The sequence below is a fragment of the Mya arenaria genome, chromosome 5 (genome assembly GCF_026914265.1).
Source record: "Mya arenaria isolate MELC-2E11 chromosome 5, ASM2691426v1".
In the NCBI taxonomy this organism is placed as follows: Eukaryota; Metazoa; Mollusca; class Bivalvia; order Myida; family Myidae; genus Mya; species Mya arenaria.
In genome coordinates, this window is record NC_069126.1 from 18,956,578 (window position 1) to 18,982,796 (window position 26,219).

Below are 26,219 nucleotides of genomic sequence, written 5' to 3' on the forward strand. Positions count from 1 at the left end.
TCAAGGAAATGAACAAAAAATAACATCCTACTCCCAGCTGTGATGTAACTAAAGACAGCAGCGGAGTAAAACAACATTCATGACATTGAGAGGGACCATGTGACGCTGCTTTAAAACTCTAACCAGCATTACATTCTGTACGTGCACTGCGACCCACAGCCACACAGGGCTGTTACTAAACACTGTGCCATTAGACGCTTAATTAAGTACCTATGCACCTGTCAATGTTTTGTCGCAACTAGGGAGGGGAGATTGGGGTTTGGGAGTGTGTGGGAGGGGGGGGGGGCAAAGGGGCTTAGAAAAACTGCAAAATCCATATTTCCCGGTGGGTCAGACTTCAACTCAATCGTAACAACTCGGCCATCTCCGGCAAGCTTCGAGATAGACACGTAGATAGAGATAGAGTATATCTTGATACTAGCCGAGGAGTTCCGATTCACTTCAACTGTCAAATTAATTTCCGCCTGTCGGGACTTCAATAGCTATCTTAAGTCCCTTCGGTGGCACAAAAGCTAGATAGGTGCGTACATTTTAAGAATTCAAACGTAATGAAAATATAATAAAAAAGATTAAGACGTATTATAGAAATTATCAAACCTTATACAAAAACAACAACAAATACATTGAGTGAGAAGTACAAAGGAGTGTTGTTGTTTCAATATACACTGCCGTGATCATTATTTCAATTTTGGTGTGATAACTGGTCTTTTTATATGATTTTTGTGTGATGTACTTTAATTAATAACCTAGCTTAGAGATGAATATGATGCATTAATAAATCATAATCATAATGACAATTATGACTTCCTTTTCTTTTATATATATATGCATGCTTAAAAGTATTATTTATTGGTAAAATAAATAAATTATTCGATTTCAAAAACGTGCTTCAAATCAGTGATTTTTAATGCATTTCAATATACACTGCCGTGATCATTATTTCAATTTTGGTGTGATATAACTCGTCTTTTTATATGATTTTTGTGTGATGTACTTTAATTAATAACCTAGCTTAGAAATGAATATGATGCATTAATAAATCATAATTATAATGACAATTATGACTTTCTTTTCTTTTATATACATGTATGCTTAAAAGTATTATTTGCTGGTAAAATAAATAAATTATTCGATTTCAAAAACGTGCTTCAAATCAGTGATTTTTAATGCATTTCAAACCCTAATGGAGTTATGCCAGACCGAGCGCGAGCAAAACTCGTGCTAACAAACCGTTGCGTCCGCAAAACCCATGCAAACGTACCACCGCGCACGCAAAACCGTCGTAAACAGTGCATCTGTACCTTCAATACGAATCTGAAATCGTTGTCCAATAAAGCAAGTAACCAACAGCTCAAAATGTAGTGGTCGGTATTCTAGCTGACCTTGGCATTGAAAACTAATGTACACAAAAGTCGGTCGAAAAGTCGGTCAGTTGTGTAAGTGTAAGCGAGGGCGTATAGGCTTGATGCACTTTTAACGGTGTTGCCCCGGCAACCGTCTATATTTATCGAAGGAAATAGAGCGTTCAACTCGCTCGCACTGTGAATAATGCGCGTTACGTGACATCAATGGACGATGATAGCACGAGGTTTCAATGGATCTTTGTGTACACAAGTGAGTTTAACTTAGCTTTAAACAGTGACAAATATGTCGGAATGGTACATTAACACAAGTGTTGTACTGAAATTTTTGGAATATTAACTTTCGTGTTTGTACAACAGTGTATATCGTCGATTATCGGGTTCATGATAAAGCGGACTAGATGTGTGTACATTTTCCTCTCAAAGGTACAGTATATTCAACAATGCATCCAGCCCACATACTGTATTTAATGGGGTTGTCCTGATCTGGGTCACTTTTGTTGTTTGCGTATTTTATTATGTCTGGGTAATAAAAGAACGTACTTGTATGATACTATTCCAAATGGTATGCAGTACCAGTAAGTGCTTAATCAGTTAAATCACTTTCCATTTTCATTTACATAAACCAATAATGTTAAATTCATGTACATGCAATAATTCAGAAAACTTTGTTAAATACCAAAAATAAATAACACTGAAGTTGTGTCTATTCATTCGGAAGGTTGGTATAAACCTACATTATATTGAACATATAAATTTTATATGTAATATTTTGCTAAACAAATGATATTATTATACCTTACATATAATATGTGTCCCTTCTTTGTATTTATAAAAGTTGATCGGTCTGTAATCACTGTATTTAACTCAAAATCTGGATTTATTACGTCAGTGGTCCATATCCTATTTTGGGCCGGTTCAGACCTCGCCAAAAATATTAAATGGACCAATTATGTCATAAAACTGGTGAGCGCAGCTTGCCATTTCACAATGGCAAACATTATTTGCTATTTTCATTAAAACACATCAAGGCACTTTAAAAGTACTGAATGGTTATTTCTAGCACACCGGATAGGCATTTCCGGTGACGTCAGCCGTGCTGGAAAATCCCATCTGGCATCCCCCCATGCCAGATGAGTCACGCGCTGTGACGTAATACTTTTTATTTCTTTTATTATATACTTTAAGTAACCATAATTATGAGATTTCATTAGACGAGTTACATAAACATTAACTTTGCAAAAATATATCTTCACCACAAAACGAAATAACCCTAAAAAGACTTGATATCGAAGGAACATATTGAAGTTGATAGTGAATAAAAATTACTGCGCGTCATGACATCAGTAAACATTATCGCACGCGCTTTTTGGTGAAATGTACAAAAGTTAAGCTTTTTTATGCAGTTTCTTCACAAAAAAAAAAATTAAGGTGTGCTAGAAAAAATATCTGTCATGTGAATCCGTTCCGGATAGAAAAATCCGACCCTCGGGCACGCTGCGTAGCCGGTAACTCGGCAAGCCTCGTTACCAGGCAACGCAGGTGCCCTCGGGTCGGATTTTTCTATCCGGAACGGGAACACATGACAGTTATTATTAATAAAATGTTCAGTATAATACAAGAAATATTACACATACTTCGGGCCATATAACATTATAAGGACCGGCCAGTCAGACAACGAAGGTCCATATACACCTTCAGTGGCTGACTGTCCAGTCCTCATAATGTCATATGACCCTCAGTGGTGTGTAATATTTCTTAATTAGATTACTTTTAATTATTTACTGTAGATAAATTGGTTCCCATCTTCTGAAAACATGTTATACATGAGTATGTCAGTTGCATAATTTATTGTGTAAAATCTATTTGACTAAAAAGGGCTCTCACGCTTCACTTGTCCAAAGTTCTTTATTATTAAGATTTTAAATTGATTGTACTTACTATTATATTGAAACACTGAAATCTGAAGGGAAATCTGATCTACGTTTTTTATGTATTTGTGGTACGATGAAATGGTACAAAAGAGAACAAAAGTGTGTGTTTGTGTAATAGGCTGTTAATAGTACTTTCTAAAATACATGCATTCAGCACTTAATTTAACTTAACAATAATTTGAAAAAAAAACATCATTCAAATTCCGTTGGAGGTATTAATTATACTTCTGTAACTACAGAGAAATGATTGTTTTCTAGCAGACACACAATAACATGCAGCTCTTTCTAGCCACATGTTGTTTTCCCCCTTGTGACTCTTTTATTAACGATGACTGAATATTAAAATATCGATTGGCAAGTCGTGGTTTGCCCAATACCCAAAATGCTGTCTTCGATTTAGACTGCCTTTGCAGTTTCATGTGCTGGCAGTTCAGTTGCAGTGTAGATTAGGAAAAAAATATGGATGAAGTTATATGAAAAAGCAAGCCATCATTGCTCAATATAAGCCAAAACTTGACTCAAATGGAAGGCGCCGCCACTGTTTGCTCCAGCACCGATGTCTCTTGGTGATTTTTTGGTAAACATTTTTGCTCTAAAGTTAAAATGGCAAATAAAATTTTTACCAAAAGAATTTGTGAATCTTGCATCTTCCAAAATTTGATATTTAACCAAAGGCTTCATAAAAATATACCTATTACATATCAGTGATGTCACAATGATTGAAAATGTTGGAATAATCATTTATGGTCTTCCAACATTGGCAATAATTGATTATGATAATCAATAATCAATTTCCATTGAACTTTATTTTATAACTAATGACTATAATTTATTAAAAAAAAATTAAAAAATGTTTGTTTAAGGTAACCAAAATTATTAGGTACTGTAGTAAAGGTGCAAAGATGTAGAGTATTATTTTATTAGTCTCTTTAACCCAGACAAGCTGCTCCACTGACTCTGAATTAGTTCTTTCTTAGATCAAAGTTGGCTTGTCTTGTTGGCTATAAAGATTTACACCAGTGTGGATTTTAATGTGCAATGCTATTCTTTTCCCACTGTGTTCATTATTAGGAGTTTCTAGGCAGTCTGAAACTAGTTAATCAATATTTCCTTACATCATTTGGTTTCCATGGCAATCAGCAAAAGATATTTTTGATATAATCCATGTGAAAATATGATTACGTATGCAGAGATAAAGCCCATATATTCATGCTTTTAAATTCTAATCTTTAATATCTATAATATTTCTCGTTCATTGTTGTATCATTGTGTTTTGTTTGTATATGTACAATGTAATTATACATCTCTTCTAAATGGAGGATAAGAAAGATATTAATTAATATAAAGAAGTTATACAATACAAGGAAATAGAATCTCTGCTAAAAGCTATTGAACTTGATTGAGACACCAATGTCAGACCTTGCCAGGGAAGTTGATTGAGACGCCAATGTCAGACCTTGCCAGGGAAGTTGATTGAGATGCCAATGTCAGACCTTGCCAGGGAAGTTGATTGAGACGCCAATGTCAGACCTTGCCAGGGAAGTTGATTGAGACGCCAATGTCAGACCTTGCCAGGGAAGTTGATTGAGACACCAATGTCAGACCTTGCCAGGGAAGTTGATTGAGACTCCAATGTCAGACCTTGCCAGGGAAGTTGATTGAGACGCCAATGTCAGACCTTGCCAGGGAAGTTGCTATTTAACCAAAGGCCTGCTGATTACACTCTAGTGATGTTGCTAATAGAAAAACATAAAAAAATACTTGTATATCTTATGTAATATAATTAATTCAGTTATAAACTCATAGTTATATGTAAATGTTTGTGCTATGAATGTACAGTATTAATTATTCCTTTCTTGATTCAATAAGCGCATAGATTGCTGAAACAAACATGTCTGTTATTTTCATTCCACTATTATGAACGAACAGGTCACTATGACCTTGGCCATTGACCAATTGATGTCAACATCAAAATGGGTCATAATTAAACTGGTCATACAGTACTACATCAAACCATTCTTGAGACAGAAGTTTTCAAACAGGCATTGATTTTGACCTTGATCTTTGACCTGCAGTTCCTGAAAACAACATGCTTGAATATTAGAGGGTCTGACTGGGCCTCCCTCATGTTTTGGCACCAATTTTCCCCCATATACATGTAAATGCACCTGAAAACACTTGTACTATAACTATTGACTCTTTGATAATGAAATTTTGGAAACAAATTAAGCTTGAAGTATAAAGAAATTCTGGTTTAAGTGGGGTGCAAACCCATGCCAGTACAGTCATGGAAAAGTTAGAAAAATGACAACAAAACCTCACGCCCACAGTGACTCATACACAAACATATGGATAACTTAACCTTTACCTTTGTTGAATTGTGTTACTGATGCTATTTAAAATTAAGGACTTCAAAGACAATATTTAAACATATATCCACATTGATGTTTAAGGGTTCCAGCCGTCAGTATCTTAGTTTTAACACTCCTGATTTGATTTGCCACACTTTATTTTGTCATACAAAAAAGACTGCATTTTAAAGAAAACCCATATGAATTATAATCATTAATATGTGTATTAACTATTTAGTGGATTTATTCATTATTCCAAAAATTTCCCAAACATACACTATGAACATGATGTAACCAAACTAACCGTAGAAGGACTATGTTTTAGTAATTATTGTGTTTAATTTACATTTCTTGAGCATGTATAATTGTATTCAAATATTTTTTTCAAGGCTTCCACCCAGAAATACTCTTTGGGACTAGATTGCTGTACTGACAAATTGGTTTCTGGTGTAAAAAAAAAAAAGAACGAGAATTTACATCCAGTTTGCAAGCAGTAGTAGGTTGACTTTTCTCTGTAATGTTAATAATAATACTGCATGATTCATTATTGTGACTTCCTTCATCGCAAGAAACCAATCTTATCTCTCCATGCAACTGCAGATGGCAAGTCAAGATCACTGTGTTCAGATAGGGCACACATTTTTATCTGACCTCATGCACTAAGAAGGTACTCAACTTTTAGGTTAAGTTTAAAAAAAAAAAATCCAAGCAACTATCTTCATGGTCAAAATATTCCCGTAGTATATAAACAAAGTTAGCTACCTTCAGATATGGTCCCATGATATGAAGTGTCCATATATTTTATGAGCACAGTTAGCTCCCTTGATATGAAAAACGTCCATATATTTTATTAGCACAGTTAGCTCCCTTGATATGAAAAATGTCCATATATTTTATGAGCACAGTTAGCTCCCTTGATATGAAAAACGTTCATATATTTTATGAGCACAGTTAGCTCCCTTGATATGAAAAACGTCCATATATTTTATGAGCACAGTTAGCTCCCTTGATATGAAAAACGTTCATATATTTTATGAGCACAGTTAGCTCCCTTGATATGAAAAATGTTCATATATTTTATGAGCACAATTAGCTCCCTTGATATGAAAAGTGTCCATATACATTTTAAGAGCATTGTCAGCTCCCTTGCTATGAAAAGTGTCCATATACATTAAGAGCATTGTCAGCTCCCATAATATGAACAATGTCCATATATCTTATGAGCATAGCTAGCTCCCTTGATATAAAATAATGTCTATATATTTTATGAGCATAGTTAGCTCCCTTGATATGAAAATGTCAATATATTTAATGAGCATAGTTAGCTCACTTGATGAGAAAAGTGTCCATTTAGTTTATACTCTTAAAGTAAGCTTCCTAGATGTGCAAATGGTAAAATTTAGAGTGAAAGTTAGCCTCCTTGATATATAAAGTTATCCTCACCAGATAAACATAGCAATAGAGTTGTGTGCAGCATCGTCACTTGTTGTTTACTGTTTCCAGTTTCAGAATAAGCCTCAAGGTCATTGATTATTAATTGACCTAAGACCACGAAATTTTAAAATCAATTTTAAGATTTAGGAGTGGGTATTTAAATGACATGATAGTTTCTAGAATCTAGTCTGATATAAATAACGACAATACATGTATAATGAAACCTCAACAGCCTGGTCCTTTAATTAGCATAGAAGGCAAACATGCTGTCACAAATTGTTTAACGAAAATACAATAGATGATTGTACAAATGAGAATAGTGACGCTTTTCCAATACACTTTGTTGAGTTTTGTTCGAGATAAAGCCCTACTTAATATGCGTAGTTTATTTTTGAGCAGGCAAAGTCAATCAGCTTGGTGCAAGCAGACCTTCTTGGAGCGCTTTGTACCTCCCCCTTTACATAACACTAGTAAAATGATTTGTTTTGCACGTCACCACATTGACAATTAACCTGCAGTTTGGGTTAGTATATGGTATGTCCGCTTTGGAGTTTAAACTATACACTTAAGACGTGTTACAACTATTTGGCAGGATGACAGGTAAGGTCACAGACTTACATTGAGAAGATTACATAGTTTATTACAATGGGTCAGTTTAGAGGTTTAAAGGGAGATCTATAAATTGCAAATAAAACCCCCAATGCAAAGTACAGCACTTGTGAATTTGTCAGGATTGGGGGAATTGTCTGGTTTAAATTTTGCTTTGAGTGACCTGTTTGGTAAAATTAGATAAAGAAACTTATGACAGTGGGTCTGGTAACAAAAGGTTGCATGAAAAAAAAAAATATGTTGGTCATTCCTTATATCTTTGCTGCTTTCAATTCAATTATCGCGAGTGAGATCATTTGTTTTTGGTCGTGTTCATTTGGTTGGTTGGGGAATAATAATGGTAAACAATTGTATTTTACTTCTGGTATGCATAAGCTTACACATAGATAATGAAAATGAGTGTTTCTTGGACTATATGCTGTGTGCTTGCTTGCAAAGTCAGATCTTTGAAAATGAGTTTTCCTGGGACCATTTGCTGTGTGCATGCCTGCAAAGTCTAATCTTTGAAAATGAGTTTTCCTGGGACCATTTGCTGTGTGCATGCCTGCAAAGTCAAATCTTTGAAAATGACATTCATGTAAATGCTACAGTCAAAGATGCATTCTTACCCAAATAAGATGTACCACAATTAATACAATCGTTTTAATATATAACAGGTATTGTAAATATTTGGCAATCTATCAAACAAACAAAAATATGTAAAGAAATGTAAATTACCTTAAAGGTACCATGATATTAATTTGACACCCATCACAACTTGGGAACTGCATATAAGATACCTCATAATGTTTGCTAACATCATATTTAATATAAACCGATATCTATTAGTCAAAAGTCATATACACATACCTGGATTAAGAAGTGCACAAGAATTAGTCCACATGGCAACCTTTTTTCACCTAGATTATTTAGTACACAAGAAGTAGCCTACGTTGCAACCTATTTTCAACTGGATTACAAGTAGTCAACCCACAACCTCTCTATACACCTGGATTATGGAGTGCACAAGAAGTAGTCCACATCAAAACCTATCTATCCATCTGGATAACATAGTGCACAAACAGTAGTTCACATTGCAACCTGTCTATTCACCTGGATTATGTAGTGCACAAAAAGTAGTTCACATTGCAACCTGTCTATTCACCTGGATTATGCAGTGCACACAAGATACAAGATTCTTTATTTAAAGTCGGGTATGTGTTAACAAGAAACATTAGCTCAATGAGCTATTTTCCGACATAAGTAGTCACACACAGAGTCCATATTGCAACCTGTCTATTTGACAAGATTATTGTCCACATTGCAACTTCTTTACTCACATGGACTATGTAGTGCACAAAAAGTAGTCCATATTGCAACCTGTCTTTTCACCTGGATTATGTTATGCTTAAAATGTAACCCTGGTGATATTGTAACCTATCTGTTCACTTCCGAAAATCTGGCTGACTGAATGTGCCTTTAATTTATGAGACGGCATTTTTTCCTGCCTCATTCTATTCTAGGTCTATGTAAATATCATAACCTATTCCCTCCAAAATACCAGAATGGTACATATCTATTTATGGATGGATGTACCAATACTCTTTGATCATAAGCTTTTTCTAATATGACAATAGGTTTGGCAAAGTTCCAGCCGACTTAATTACAGGTCATGTAAATCAATACGCCCTCTGCGAAAAGGCAATATAATACCTCAAGACTAGTTATCCATTATGTAGTGCATCAGGGTTATTTTTTGAATAGGCTGTTCAGTAACCTTTTTTATAATCCACTAGGCATGATGAAATTATTAAATAGGTATTCACACGCATAGTATTGAATTTCTACCGTCTTTTGTCCTTCCAGTTGAATACGTATTGACTGTGTTTTATGTTTTCGTATTGGAAAATAGACTGTGCATTGAAATCTAGGACAAGAATAGAACTAGTTATGCACATTATGCCACATATATATTGACTGTGGTTGGTGTATATGAGAAGATAGTTCTCTCGGCTTAGTCATTCATACGTGCTTGTGTGGCTGGAGTGAATATGAGCACATTTTGTTATTTCAATGCACAGGATCTGAGGAAGTTATTTACATAATTGTGTTGATGCTGATAGGGAAGGATTTTGAGTTGAACCAATTTTTAACAAAGGCAAGTACTTAGTTTAAGGGCTGGTCATTACGTGCATAAATGTCTGTATGCACTGATAAAAGGTAGTGGCAGTATTTAAATAGTTTAGATTAAAAATGTTATCTGCACAGGTAAGGGGTTGAGTCCTATTATTTTTTGACATTGACTTTGTTGACAATGATGATTCTTTTTTGCACTTGGAAGGTTTTATGAAATGAATAAATTGAAGAAGTACATTCTTTTTTTTCTGATATATGAATATACGCACAGCTAATTTGTATCTATATTTTTTTTAATTTCTCAATCTGTATGTAAAATATGAAAAAACACACAGTTATGTTGTTGTTTTTTTAAACTGTTTTTCTAAAAAAAAAATTAAAATAACAAAAAAAAATGTGAACATGATATTCAGAAATTTAAAATCTTGTAAAGAAAAATTGGTGTTATTTTGTAAGATATACATTTTACCTCATCTGCTTTTCAAAAATTGTTTAACTCTTTCATACCTTCAGAACTGTTCCAGTATATTTTTATACTGTGTACACATGTTGCTATTGACCATGCAGCAAGGCCCATAACTCTGACTTTTAGTTTTCGAGATGTGCCTCTTGATTGATGGTAAAACAGACAGGTTGGCTGAAGATATTTGACTCTCAGTGATGATTGGCTGTAGACATTTAACTCTTGTTTATGATTGGCTGTACGTAGAGTTAATTACTATATGAAATGTTTCATTAATTGTCAATGAACAGGAGAAATATTGAACAATTCCTATAAATATTTTTCTTGCTAGATGAATACAATAATCAACTGCAACAAAATTTAAGCACAGCTAAAGGCCAAAAAAGTTGCCGTAAATTTCCCAATAAACATTCTGAATGCATGCCTTTCTGAGAACACTGCATGCATCATAAGAATCTTTTTCCCCATTCAGCATTTTTTTTTTTAAATGTACTAAATTTGATGATCGGTCTTGAGTTATTTTTAACATGGTTTTCAACGAAAACCGGGTTATCAGAATGAGGTTGTCGTTGGGCGGGCGGGCGTTCAGGCGTCAAACATTGGTTTCTGTTCAATAACTTTAGTTAGCATTGATAGATATTGATGAAACTTGGTGTGTAGGTAGCTTATGGGAAGAGCTAGCTTGGGATTGCTTTTGAGGGTGGTGGGGCTAAGGTCAAGGTCACTGTTACTAAAAAAGAAAAATGGTTTCTGCCCAATAACTTTAGTTAGCATTGATAGATATTGACGAAACTTGGTGTGTAAGCTGCTTATTTGAAGAGCTAGCTTGGGATTGCTTTTGAGTGGGGAGGGGCTAAGGTCAAGGTCACTATTACTTAAAATAGAAAAATGGTAAAGGTCACTGTTACTTAAAATAGAAAAATGGTTTCTGCCCAATAACTTTAGTTAGCATTGACAGATATTGATGAAACTTGGTGTGTAGGTAGCTTATGTGAAGAGCTAGCTTGGGATTGCTTTTGAGTGGGGAGGGGCTAAAGTCAAGGTCACTATTACTAAAAATAGAAAAATGGTTTCCGCCCAATAACTTTAGTTAGGATTGACAGATATTGATGAAACTTGGTGAGTAGGTAGCATGTGAAGATCTAGCTTGGGATTGCTTTTGAGTGGGGAGGGGCTAGTAACGGTCAATGTCACTGTTACTTGAAATAGAAAAATGTTTTTTGCCAAATAACTTTAGTTAGCATCGATAGATATTGATTAAAATTGGTGTGTGGGTAGCTTATGTAAAGAGCTAGCTTGGGATTACTTTTGAGGGGGGTGGGGCTAAGGTCACTGTTACTAAAAAATTAAAAATGGTGTCCGCTCAATAACTTTAGTTAGCATGGATAGATATTGATAAAACTTGGTGTGTAGGTAGCTTATGTACAGAGCTAGCTTGGGATTGCTTTTGAGGGGGGTGAAGCTACGGTCAAGGTCACTGTTACTAAAAATAGAAAAATGGTTTCTGCCCAATAACTTTAGTTAGGATTGATAGATATTGATGAAATTTGTGTGTAGGTACTAGTAGCTTATGTGAAGAGCAAGCTTGGAATTTCTTTTGAGGGGGGTGGGGTCAAGGTCACTGTTACTAAAAATAGAAAAATGGTTTCTGCCCAATAACTTTAGTTAGCATTGATACATTGTAGATATTGATGAAACTTAGAGCGAAGGTAGCTTATGTGAAGAGCTAGCTTGGGAGGTGGGGTCAAGGAAAAATATTTTTCTGCCCAACAACTTAGTTAGAATTGATGGATAGTGATGAATCTTAGTGTGAATATAGCTTATATGAAGCTGCAGAATAAACTTGCTCATACAACAAATTAATTGGCTATAATTTCTGATTGCCCATAATAAAAACCTGGTTTCGTCGCATTGCGGCGCTTCTAGTTTTATGTTTAAATAGCAATAACCGGCCATGCTTGTCCCATCTTACCATCAGGCAGATGATAGATGGAGTGGAAAGCTCACTTCTGACCAAACAGAAACGATCAGTATCTGCTACAGCATAGCTGTAAACCCACTCCCCTCCCCGTCCCCCCTTATGTCTAAATTTATAATGGTCCAATTAACAGGTGGCTTCAATACACAATTTTCAGCAAGAGTGAAAAATGTTTCACTCTGTGTCAATGTAGGTGGTGTGTAACCTTAATTATATGATAAGGTAAGGGTTTATATGAATGATGTGACAATTAATCCTGAGCAGTGGTGCTATAAAAAAATGGCACCGATTTAATGCTTTTCATCAGAACAAATAGTATTTAGTATAAGTTCTGATTTATGGAAAGCATCGTTCAAATAGCAGAATATAAAAATAGACCACGGAAGGTCCCTCTGTACTTCTGTTAGGGTATGAGTGTCTTATAGGACAGTTATGATGTATTTGTGTCTGTCTGGTATCCAAAATATGGGGTAGGATAAACTTTTTCCCCATTTAACTCACTTTTAAACTTAATGATAGATAGCTACAAAACACTTGTAAGTAGCATAATTTTCATTTAACTTATATAGTAATATATGTAGAAAATACAAAGGATTTAATAGAAACACATTTGGTTGAGCTGGCAGAAAAGAAAAAAAAATCTTATTAAAATATTGTGGAGGCAACTTTTGACTTCGATGCAATGCTAATTTTTACCAAAGTACTCAAAGGTGTGTTGTGGTTTAGTGGAATTAAAAGACCAAGTGTTTCTAGTATGTTGCCAAGTATTTTAGCAGTGTATAAGGTACCAAACTTGCCTCTTATATAATAATTGCATAAACACATTAATCCCAGGTAGGTGAGGTTTGTTATAATGAAATTCGGAAAAAAGAGGAGTTTTATATTGAAGGTTTAAGGATACAGTACTTTAGATAATTTCAATAATTTATTTATAGATATATACATGTAAAACAGCAATGTAAATCCTGAAAACTGAAAGAAGTGCTAGTGGAAATTCATGCGCCAGACATTTGACATTTAAGATCTCTGTAAAATACAGATAAACTATGACTTCTGCTGATTTTATTGCTTATGAGAAAATACATGAACATGTATATAGACATCCATAAAATAATAATACATGTTAGTCATTGATGCTTACTGATGTTATACCAAACATCACGTACAAATCATTTGCGAAGAAATATTACTTTCAGGTAAAAAATTATTGGACACCGACATTTCACATAGCGTTAATATGTTGCCGACTTATTAATGCAAAATTCACAGCCATATGACAAGCTGTTATTTTAACAGTAAATGAAAACATTCTTTTCAAAGTATATTTGCATAATTTCTCCGAATTAGTGCAAGGATGTTGAAATGCAATATAGAAATTGAAGGAGTTACATCAGTCTGGGGCTAAATTAGCCTTTGATTTGTATAGTATATTGACTGTATGCATATAATTATTTTTTTCATTTCTCAAGTTTCAATTTTCATGTTTTATTCTTGATATTCTATATGTCCCTGTAGTTTTGACCGCTCTTGGTATTAACAACTATACGTAGTATTGAATTTCTTTTTAATAAGTGTTTCTTTTTCAGGTGATAACAGAATGGCTTGGTAACAGATCTTTGCCAGAGAAAACAGACATGTACCCATGGTAACAAACGTGTGCCCTTGGTAACGGACCTGTGCCCTTGGTAACAGACCTTTGCGCTTGGTAACGGACCATTGCCAGAGGAAACGTACTTGCACTTGTGGTAACGGACCTTTGCCATAGGAAACAGACCTGCGCTCGTGTTAACGGACCTGTGCCCTTGGTAACAGACCTTTGCTTGTGGTAAAGGTCCTTTGCCATAGGAAACAGACCTGCCCTCGTGGTAACAGACCTTTGCCATAGGAAACAGACCTGCGCTTGTGGTAACAGACCATTGCCATAGGAAATAGACCTGCGCTCTTGGTAACGGACCTTTGCCATAGGAAACAGACCAGCGCTCGTGGTAACAGACCTTTGCCATAGGAAACAGACCTGTGCCCTTGGTAACAGACCAGTGCCCTTGGCAACGGACCAGAGGAAACAGACCTGCTGTGTGGTATTGGACCTGGGCTAGAGGTTACAGGCCTGTGCCAGCGATTACAAACAGATACCTTCATGCTGTACCAATTTAAAGAGGGAAAGGAAAAGGTAAATACCATATTTGTCCTTGCTCAAAAAAAATGCACAAGGGGCACATTGTGTGGATGTTTTGTCAGGTTCTGGGTCATGTACAATGAAGACCCTGACTGTAAACTTGTTAAAATGCAATTGATTATGTAGTTAACATCGTATCGGCCATTAATTTCTTTCAACCACACTTGCTGATATATAACCCACTACACTCGTTTACTCAAAATTAATGTAACAAGCATCATTATTAGCGTGTAGGGGGTTCAATTTGACAATATCTATCTTTTAAAACAAATACAGTAATGTTACATTTAATACTTTTTCAAAACTATGAGTCAGAAATCGTACCGTGAACTTTTCATGTAATATAACTTTCCTCAAATACAAAGTGGTAACATCTTTTATCCTCTGTAACCCATGACATTTTGTTTCAAGCTGTGTACTTCATTAAAAAATAAAGTACATAAAAAAGAACTGTTTTCTTAAAGTGTACAGAGACATTCAAAAAGTGATGGCTGCTTTATGTTTTGGGGGGTCACACTATTTCAACTGCTAATATTTTCATTTTATGTTTTGTTCCATAGAGTCTAACCCAATATCAAACGAAATATATCTAGTAATGCACCAGTCAATTGTAACCACGGCCCCCCCAGGTCCGGAGGTATACCGGGGATAGCCGGGGAAATGGGCCGCGTTTTTACTTTCCAGGTGGCCCCGCAGTGCCGGGTAACTGCTATGGTTTTGTCTTCACGCCAAATTTAGCGGGAAATTGGCCTTATCTAGGGTGCGTTGGCATTTGGCGGGGGTTTTACCAGCAGATTTTCCCCGCAGGGCGAAGACTTTGCCCGGGCTTGGCTGGACCGAAAGTCAAAGTCCCCGCTATTCCCCAGACCTGGGGGGGGGGGGGGCGTGGTTACAAATGACTGGTGCATAATCAATATATGTTTGACAATTTAAGGTCAACTGTGGTCTGTTGTTGGAAATAAATGTCAGAAGTCAAAAAGCATATTATTTCTTAAATGATCAGATAACTACAAGTTGGCTTATTATTAAGTTAAAAGATATTGGGAGTAAATCTACTTTTTTCATGTTTTTGAAGAGATTTAATAATCATTTACACTACTGAAAACAAGCATCAAAGTTGGGAAGCCCTAGGAGGAATTGTTGAATATCTCATTATCTGTAAAATAAAGTAAAATAAGTACCACCACAAACTTATAAATGAAGTTACAGTGCCAGGTTAAAGGTTCATTTATGAATTTCTATTAGATGATGAGCCACCAAATAAAGAAATAGTGCACTCACTTTTGGCATGACACTGTACAAATCTTTCGATAGTTGAAGATGCCCTTTTGAAATTCAGAAAATAAATATTTTTCTGTTTGTGTTTGCTAATATGACAAAAAACCCATGAAAGTCAGTCATGTTCGCAAATATGACAGAACTCCTGTGTTGAAATAGGGTACTGGGGTATCTTTCCAGATTTATCTTTAAAGAGCCAAAAAAATCTTTTTGCACCAGAAAATTATGGTGCTTTCATCTTTGCCTTTTTACTGTAAAGCTTTCATCATTAAAGCTCTAAAAATATCATTTGTTCACTCTGGCTAAGTGCTTATAAATGCACTGCATGCATGTGTACTGAGAAGTTTATTAGGAGTGTGTGTGTGTTGATGAGAAATAGTAACTGTGGTTGTGAATTTATATCTTGAATAAGACAGGTGGGTGTAAAAGGATGAGTAAGAAACTTTCTTCATTTGTTTAAAAAGTCTTATAAGATGATGTAGATATTTTGGAACTGGCCTCTCAGCATGACAATATTTTATGTCAATCTTTTAATATATAACACTGGTAGATTCAAATAACTAAAAGAGAACCAAGTTTAATTATTTTTAGTTCATCTTTTATCAAAGAAAAAAAGTGGAGGTAAAGAAAAGTTGAGATGTAAATTGTCATTATAAACCTTGGCGTTGATGTTGTTAACGTTTTGTACAAAATTCTTAAAAATGGCCATATTAAACTCAAAAACCGTTAAAAATGTTAAAATGAAACTTGGTTCACATACCAGGCCCCAACATCATGAAATACAGATATACTTCATTCAGATCTCAATCTCAAATCCTTTTACCTCATGACTTTAATAGTTATTAAAAATGAACAAGTTTTTGCACTTTTTAACAGCACATTCTGTCATAGATTATGTGGATTAAAAACTTTGTCAAAGATTTGTAAAGATGTCAAAGAAACAGAATCTACAACAAAAATTGCATGCCTGAACAAGTCATAATGTTTTTCAACAACTACTCAATCCAATGTTTTGCTCTATAATTAGTTTTCTTTGAAATATCCATCAAAGGTTTAGATCAACGTCTTCTGTGAGAAATATTTGTTTTTAAAAATAGTGTATATGTATACGATTTTTTGATGATTTTTCACATTTTGTGGTAAATAAGTTGAGACTGAGATTGTCCACTATACCAGATTTGCATGTGATGTACTGTACTTGACATGGACTTTTTCTCTGTACTTGGCCTGTCAGATTTTATGCAGTGAAATGAGTTCTCTGATATATCTTAAGTGTAATAATTATGTAATTTTATATTACTCCATTAAGCACCTATCATTCAAGTGTAGATACGTATTGACTGGACTGCACTACTTTTGTGAAAAATGCAAATACAGTGGTGTAGCTACATATAGGCCTTGTAGGCCCGGGCCTACAACTTTTTTGGAAAATGATAAATTTGAATAACCCAAAAATGCAACAAAAACTAATATTCAAACACTTCGAACAACTCAAAAGTTTGCTTTATTTAAAACGAAAGCAATTTTGGTGGGTTTTTTTAAACTACGTGCAGGGTTTTTTGCTTGGTTTTATTGTAATCATTGCAATTGTATTGCATAATTGAGTGTGTGTAATATGCATATAAAAGTCTACAAACTCACATAGAATCATCGGGCTTTCAAGCTGTTTATGCCCTAGCTACGCCCCTGAAGCTGTTTATGCCCTAGCTACGCCCCTGAAATATGTCATGATTATTTGCTCATGCAGTCTAAATAAAAACGGCTTGCATTTTTAGAGCGTGTTTGTCAGATAGATTGAATGATATACCTATTTATTTTCTTCCTCATTTCAATGTCAACATTCAGATCATGTTCGATGAAGTTCAAGATTAACTAAGTAGAACAAACTTGTGCATAAAAGACATACGCATTTAGTTCCTTTCAAATATTTACAAGGTTGAAATACTTCCATTGTGAATATGCAATTTTATGCCTTAGTTTCCAGACAAGCACAAAGAAAGTTAATATACCTGGGTAATGATCATATGGTCTTAAATAACTAATGAGTAATGTCAGATTGTCCTTGCCACTTGAACAACTCAAATGCAAAGAAGAAAGGTTTTTGATTTTTTTTACCAAAAAATAGAAATAGATCTGTATTAATTGACATGAGTTGAAGAATATTTAACCTACCGTAATTCATTTATAACGTACATGCTCCTTTCAAATTTTCTGTAAGGGTGTTACTGATATATTTGAATTTTGAAGTTTTCTTTAGCTACGTGGCTAGGCTTTGGCCCCCCCCCCCCCCCCCTCCAACACACACACATATATATATACATATATACATGCTTGATGGACATTATCGGAAGGAATAATGCACCAGTAATTTGTAACCATGGCCCCCCGCAGGGACGATCTGCTGGTAAATGCCCCCACACCCAAGGGACCCTAGATAAGGCCAATTTCCCGCTATAATGGCGTGAAGACCAAACCCCTATCCCCGATATACCCCCGGACCTGGGGGGCTGTGGTTACAATTGACTGGTGCATAAAACATAACTAGCTGTCATATATAGATTACCATGAAAAACTGTGTTGGCAAATTAAATACTACAATATCAATGGATATGAATGCATGAAAAGCTTTATTACCTATTATGACAGCAACATTCTTTTCCAATTGAGATTATGCGATTTTTGGTTAATCACTCAAGCTTGTTCAAGTAATAAATTTTACCTTATATGCTGTAAAACTTCATATACAGAAACATCTAATTTTAAATGTGAACTGAAGTGTTCAGCAGCTGGAAGTTTATATGATCAATTTGGATGTATAACTGTGCACATGTAGGTTAAACATAGGTCCTTCATTGAAAACAACTGTTCATAATTATTAAACTAGATTACTTAACGAAAAATGCAGCTCACATTTTTTTTAGCTAGTTTCCTTGATGAAAAAACTGTTTATAATTATTTAGCTAGAATTCTTAATGAAAACAAATGTTGACATACTGTTTAAGCTAGATTCCTTAATGAAAAAAAGTTAATAACTATTTGGCTAAATTCATTAGTGAAAAATATCTTCATTATTATTTAGCAAGATTCCTTAAAATGGGGAAAAACACTGTTTATCATTATTTAGCTAGATTCTTTTGTGAAAAAAAAACTGTTCATTATTTAGCTTAATTCCTTTGTGAAAAAAACAACTGTTCAATACTATTTACTATTTGTCTAGATTTCATAAAATGGAAAACACCTGTTCATCATTATTTAGCTAGATTCCTATTGGAAAAAAAGCTGTTCATCATTACTTATCAAGATTGTATTAATATGGGTTGGTTAATTTACATGAAGTAAAAGGTTAATGGAAAAAAATGTTCATAACTACTTTAAAAGTTTGGTAGCCCTGAGCAAGAACATTTATTTCTTAGTGCTAAATTTCAAGTTCTGAAACGAGCTAGTAACTATATTATATTTGTTTGTACTATAATATATCACATCTACTATTAAGTTTGTGGTTTATTGATTCATTTTTATTCTCATTTTTTTAATGATTTATCAATGTTTAAACTGTTATTAAAATCCTTGCTACTTATTTGAGCGGACTGTTTCTGTGTCGTTTTAAGAAATCACAATGGTCTTTTTCTGTATTTTCAGGGCTGTTAGAGGAATGGGTCAGATCCAGTCTAACCAAGAAGGTGAGGAGCTAAGCGCCCTTGAGGGTACATCCGCCCGAATGGAGGCCGGTTCAGGTTACCTCTCTATGGAGGGAAAAGAAGGGGCTTCGAATATGTCGTCCGTTGCCACAGCCTCGAAAGAAGATGTAAATAAAGTCGGCTGCGTTAAATCTCGAATTGATAATCTAATAGAGAAGTGCTTGCTTGTCGATGGAATGCTGGATCAGGAATCGGAAGATAGTAGTTCGTGTAGTAGATTTAAAGGAGGGAATACTAATGCGAAACATAAGCAACAGTCTCGTGTTGAAAAGGAGGAAAATAATGAGAGAAAAAGAGATGAAGATATTAAAGACAAGGGTAATGATGATAGGAGAGGGAGTGTGGAAATTATTAAAGTTGAGGAGCCCAAAGCTCTGAATGAGCTAAGAAACTACGATGACAAAAATGTTGACAATGGTCCTGAGAAGGAAAACTCTAAAAATGATCAAATAAAAGTCTCTGATTTTATATCTGAAAAGGTGAATTCTGAAATCACACAGTCACACATGTTACAAATTCAGAAAAAGACGATAACTACTTTCAATACATTTATTGATAAGGTGTTGGATACTACACTTCAAAATGAAATTGTGCAAGAGGAGGTTAAAACATCCGAGCCAAGCATACTAGAACTGTGTAATGAATCTCTTTTGCAAAAAGGAACTGAAGTAAAGAAAGAAGTTAGTGATTTAAAAAGTACCTGTATACCTTCCGAGTCGAAAAAAGGAAAAATAACCTTAAAGGATCACATAGAGAAACTGTTAGAACAAAGTATCCAACAAGAGATTTTTACTGAAGATGATAATGTTCGAAAGCCAGTAAAAGAGGTGAATAAAAAACCTGAACTCTTAAATGCTCAAGGACTTATAAATGAGATGATATATCAGGGATTAAAAGGGGACACTGGTAGTCCTAGAAGCAGTAGTAAAAGTGAAATTTCTCGCAAAGCCACTAGCAATAGCAGTGAAAATGCTCAACAAAGACAGCAAAAGATAAATGAAAAAGTGATGGCATCAAAATCCCAAGGATTAATTGGCCAGTCATTTAGTAGAGACTCAAATCCTATGTCCCAGGCACGTGGATATGAACAACATGCTCGCTCAAATCAACCTGATCCCCGGTGCAAAGATATTTATAATAGTAATTCAAAAACTGATCCCAGGGAGTCATACATTCATCAGGCTTACAGAAAAAACATTCCTCCTGAACGGGCCCCAGAATTTTATGGCAAACAAGGCATGAGAAATATGGAGCAGCAGTATACTCAGCATTTACATCCATTCGCAAACAATGACTATTATCGCAATGTTGCTGCCATGGGTCGTTTGAGTCCTGGCCAGGCTTCCGACCCAAGGTCCTATCTACTACCTCGTGAGAGCAAACAGCATTACCATCCTCGCGACTGTATGTGTCCGATGTGCCTTCAAAGCGGGCACAGTCAGCCAAAAATGGATCACTTGAGTGTTGAGATGCAGCGTGAAAAATATTCCCCAAACATGGCTCCCCATTTACCTAATGTCTACAACTATAGAGAATCAATGGTCAGGCCATCCCATGCTTCCTTGTCTCCAAATTACGCGTACCAGACGCAACAGAAAGTCAGTCCTATTCATGCTAATATGTCGCCAGGAAAAGAACATCTGGCAAATTTGATGCCACCAGGTGAAATACTTTCGCATAGTATGCAACCTGGACGCAGAGCTAGTATTCCTGAAAATCATCCGTCAGTTGCTGCATACAGGAGAAAAGTAAATGAAGACAATAGGGGCTATTATCAGAAAAGCCAGAATTATGCTGGCCCAAGACCTTCATCAGTTCCATCTCAGGAGCGCCCTAGCCCAGCAAACATCCCCAGCCACCAGAGCTTGCGGCCTAAAGAATTCACACGGACACTAAGCTCCCATTCAGGGGGGTCCGATAGCTCAGACGGGCCACTTGACCTCAGCATCAAAAAGCCAATGGAGCCAATGAATAGGAGTAGAACTTTAAGTAACAGCGCACCTCACCAGCAAAAGCGTGGATCAACTGTGAATTCTTTCATCAGACATTTAGAAAACAGTGTTGACAAGTACTGGCAGGAAATAAATTCACCGTCAAGTTCGCCAAATGGGTCTCAGTCTCCTAACAATCATTCAATGATGTCGGAGAGTGGAGGAATTCCACCTGGTTACCAAGGCAGCAGTCAAAGTGGTAACTCCTTGCCTAGTGGGCCTCAACAAAACTACATGCCCCACAGACACCTCCCTTCTCCTCAGTTTGCAGGGGGAATAACTGTTGGGCAGCCCTTGGTTAATATCGAGAGAAACCAGCAAACCCCTGGCGACGTGCAATATGATTCTCAGTCTCATTCTCAACCCCAGATCTCAGCTAATGCTTCTCAACAAGATGGTGGAAGGTATTCTGCTAACAATGTTTCTAAACATGAACCGATTCAAAATATCATTGGTCACCATGATCCAAATGACATTCTGTACTTGATTTGTAGACTATGTACCCACACATATGGAAGTCCCTATGCTTTCAGAAAACACTTCCGGAGCAATCATGGGTTTGAACCTAGGGCTGACCACACAATAGTGCAGACTATATCAGCTACTAAGACTGCCATGCACATTCCCCAGACTTATGAATCACAGGAAATGATGCAACAGTCAAGGTCACCGCTGGAAATAGCGGGAACATACAGCCGAGGGGAAAGGAATGTACATAAAGGCTCAGTATCTCCAGATGACAATAAAAGCCATACTTCTAGTGATGACAGTGATGGTTTGCTTACTCAGAAATCCATGTCTTCAGAAAAAAGTGAAACTAAGTATCTGGAGTGCCCAAATTGTGGTAAGACGTTCCAATTGAATGACTTTGGTTCGTACAAACGACACTGTCGCCAACATGGAAATAACATGAGTGGACCTTTTACGTGTACACATTGTCACTTGCATTTCTCGGACCAGAAATCGCTGCGGGAACATTACATAATGCATGTTAAAGATAATCAAAAGTCAGATCGGGATGTAGATATGGAATGTAAGATTGATATTAAAGTAGAATCTCCTTCTCAAATGTGCTATCCCTGTAACAAATGTGAGTTAAAATTCGACAGCATTCATTCTTACACACAACATGAAGCCAGTCACAGCGCTGCAGACATTAAACATGGTACAAATTCAATGGAAACAGTGAATATTCCAAAAGTAAAAACTGAAAATTCTACTAAAGACGTTGATGTTGTTACTAGTCAAACTAGAGTTGTAAAACAGGCTGCCGAGTCGATGACATCACAAATGTGTCCCGACAGCAGTTGGGATAATGTGGTTAAAGGCATCGCCACATCAAACAAGCCCGACGAAGTAGGTTCGGAGGATCAGAATTCTCCAAAATCAGAGATTACTGTGGATAAATTGGATGATAAATCTGATACAAATTCTATTCAGAAAGTCAATGATGCACCATCAGAATGTAGTGACACAACGTCGCAAGATAGCTCTGATTTTCTGTATAAACATAAGAAATTCTTCCATCACAGAAAGCGATCTTCGTTGACACAAGATGGCCCGGAAGCAAAAGTGTTAAAATCAGATACGGAGCCTCCAGCAGTTTCATCCCCACAGATTACAACAGTATCAACTCCGCCAAAATTGACAACAGTGAATATAGGTTCTTGTGACTCGTCAGGATCTAATGACAAGGCAGCCCCTTCCCCTGACATGGGCATTGTTAAAGATGATGCTCCAAGTAAGACCATGACAAGTGCTCCAGCGAAGAAAGAAGAAAAAACTGCTGGTACGGAGGTTCGGACAGAGGCTAGGCATAACCTTCCGTTTGTATGGGACAGACCAACGAGAAGTCAAAAAAAACTTTAGTGGCTGATTTCTGTATTCACATAAATGCTCTTGTTGTTTAATTGACTCTACAACATTCTTTATTTCTGTTTGAGGGACCATTATTTTTGCTTTGTGCTTCAGTGTTTTTTCTTGTATCATTTCTTTTAAAGCATCAAGCGAACTAAAGAAATATTCAATTGATGGTGTAAAATACTTTAAAAAGTGTTGTCAACTGTTAATATTTTCTTGTAAAGGGCTTCTTATTCATATTGAATACTTCTGATTTATTTTCAGTTAGGAATTTTCTGTTACTGGTCCTTTTTTCTCTTGATCTTTTTTTTTCATGTCTTTTTATTGTCACCAGTGGTCCATAGTTAAATATTTGCTATATTCTTAACATTGATATATTAAATAGGAATGAGTAGTAAATTCTTCTCTTAATTGATGAATATTCTAACCTGATAAATTTATTTAACGGTACTTTAATATTATTAAGAGATAGAGTAACAGTGCAAAGCATTTATATATGAATTGCTAGTGAACTTAATTGACATATTATGGAAGTTTATGTTTAGGGCAGATGTCCATGTTTTCAATCATTTAACAAAGTACAGGATAAAGGATATTGTGTAACTCATTCAGGAAACATGATCATTTGTATCATTACAGTCATCAAAGTTAGACTTTTGAATAAACAAGTTTCTGACAATTTACTGCTGGGCTTTAACAGTTGTAACAAGCCCTGCTGTATAAAAATCAGATATGGAGCAAGCCCTGCAAAGCTTTTACCAGTTCTTTAAAGTCTATAAAGTCTGCCATTGGTTACGAAAAATACCACTTGCATCATGGAGAAAGTATTCTCAGCTGAGTCTGAGTCTGAAATCATAAGTCAATGCAAAATTTAAAATAGTCTCAGCATAGCCTGAGTCTGAGACGGAGTCTGAGTTTTAGTCTATAAAAAATGTATGTGAATACCGCCGCAGGGCGTGTGGACTTGTGCTTATTGCAACCACTGGGCATGAAGTCTTACCACAAGTCTCCGACTGTTCTGAGACAATGGCCCGTCTCTTCCAGGTTTTAAACTCGTAAATACATATCATATTTTCTTTTCATCTTTTTGTTTGTTTACTTTAACAAAAAACTAAGTTTACATCCACCCCAGTTGTATTCCTATCACCTTCAGGCTTGAAGGAGGTAACTTACTCTCAAATTAAATAGAATTTTTGAGATTAAGCCAAGTCAGAAGCAAATGAAAATAACATCGTGTTGCCAATTTATTTTCCCAACAACTCTGTTCTTTGTGAACATTAACACTGTTACTGTTAGCTTGAAAATTCCACAAAATTCATTCATACACATGGCCATATGCCAGATTTGACCAGTGCAGGGCTTGACGGCTTATGTTAATTGGGGATTGTGTTAATTGCAACTAAACTCTTTAGATAAGACAATGTGCAATAAGGTCATGGCTGTAATTTGAGGGATGAGGGACAAAATGATCTAACTGGTTCTGTTTTAAATGTTACTTACAACCCTTCATTTCATCCTCTCAATTTAACTAGTTGAGACCTAGGGTCAATTGATCAAGATCCTAGGAGCAATTTTGTATGAAGGACATATTTCTTACAGTATCACTGCACTGTTGAAAACCTCTCGTTCATTGATTTGTACAAAATTGCTCCGAGGATTTACGGTGAAATGGCACCAAGCAGGTCCCAATATCACAAAAATATTCAAGTCAAATCTCAATCTCAATTCATTTTACCATATAAAAGCATAGTATGATTAAAATTTTTGCATTTTTTATACGTCTTTTCTCATAGATTGTGTTGATAAAAGTGTTTGTCAATATTTTAAATAAAACTAATTCTATAACAAAAAATGTACTTTAGTAATTGTTAAAAAACCCCAATAATTTGTACTCCAGTACGTTTTTGGGCGTAGCATATTTTCCCCTTGGAATCTAGACCAAAGGTCAAAAAGGTGTAAAAACATGTATTATTTTTAAAAAAAACTTTTTTATGTGGTAAATCAAGTTGAGACTGAGATTGAGATTTGACTTAAGTATTTTCGTGATATTGGGGCCTGATCTTTTGAGCTCACTCGAGTATAATTGTTAAAAGTGCTCATTTTGTATAATATGATTATTGCTATTGTCCGCTCTTATTCCTATATGAAGTCTGTATAGATTGTTGTTTTTTGTTACAATGTTAACTGTATTGTATATTACAATGATTAAAACAGAGATTGAGAATGTGTATGGATATTAACATCACACATCTTGTATTTCATTGCATTAGCCATTTGTTCTTCATATCAAGATCTTCGTGAGAAACATTTTTATGATTAAAGAATCTGTGATACAGCAGTCTTGTATGTGGGCGTTTTGCGAAGGTTGTAAGTACTCTTGTGTTATAAATGTATAACAAGTTACGCCTTGCGTCTGTTAACAGCTCAACAAAATTAGGCAATTTCCACAAAACTTTAGATGAACATTTGGAATAAAATGGTATTGGGGAAGACAAATATTAAAGGGCAGACCACTTCATACTTTAAGACCTATATGAAGCAATATTGTTCTATAGTGAATTGAATTTATATGAAAATATATGCACAAGTTTTAAGAGCGGAGTTATATTGTGCATCATCAGTGGCACGATATTTGTTTCGCACTAGAATGAGTGCAGATACTTTTATAAAAATTTAATTACCATTCTATTACGTATGGTTAAACAATAAAATGTCACTTTAACTCATTAATTGCATTGTGATTATTTTGTTTTTATGAAGATATAAATAATTCAACACATTATGTTTATTCGCAAAGATGTTATGATTGAAACACTGATTTGTGAACATTGCTTTTCAACCCTTAGGGTAAAATAAGTGTTTCTTCGCAATAATCATTAAATGTTTATTTAGGAAAAATACTGTTGCCTGCGGTATCATTTTGTATGTATGAATATTTATGTTAACTGATTAAAATTGTGATTTAATATGA

At 35.4% G+C, this 26,219-nt stretch overlaps 1 protein-coding gene across 2 annotated transcripts; it reads left to right on the forward strand.

Moving 5' to 3' along the window:
• The first annotated feature begins 1,478 nt into the window (after positions 1 to 1,478).
• Positions 1,479 to 26,219, forward strand: LOC128234360 (uncharacterized). Of its 2 annotated transcripts, none has more exons than XM_052948558.1 (3): positions 1,479 to 1,787; positions 13,832 to 14,415; positions 19,339 to 26,219. In XM_052948558.1, exon 3 carries the CDS (start codon positions 19,352 to 19,354, stop codon positions 23,255 to 23,257), a length of 3,906 nt encoding a protein of 1,301 aa, XP_052804518.1. In that variant the 5' UTR covers positions 1,479 to 1,787; positions 13,832 to 14,415; positions 19,339 to 19,351; the 3' UTR covers positions 23,258 to 26,219. The 2 variants fall into 2 exon arrangements, with proteins under 2 accessions (XP_052804518.1, XP_052804519.1); XM_052948559.1 differs by having other exon boundaries at positions 1,487 to 1,614.

What these genes read in the sequence shown, in the direction of transcription:
- LOC128234360 (XM_052948558.1), top strand. Translation starts at nt 19,352, where the DNA reads ATGGGTCAGATCCAGTCTAACCAAGAAGGTGAGGAGCTAAGCGCCCTT.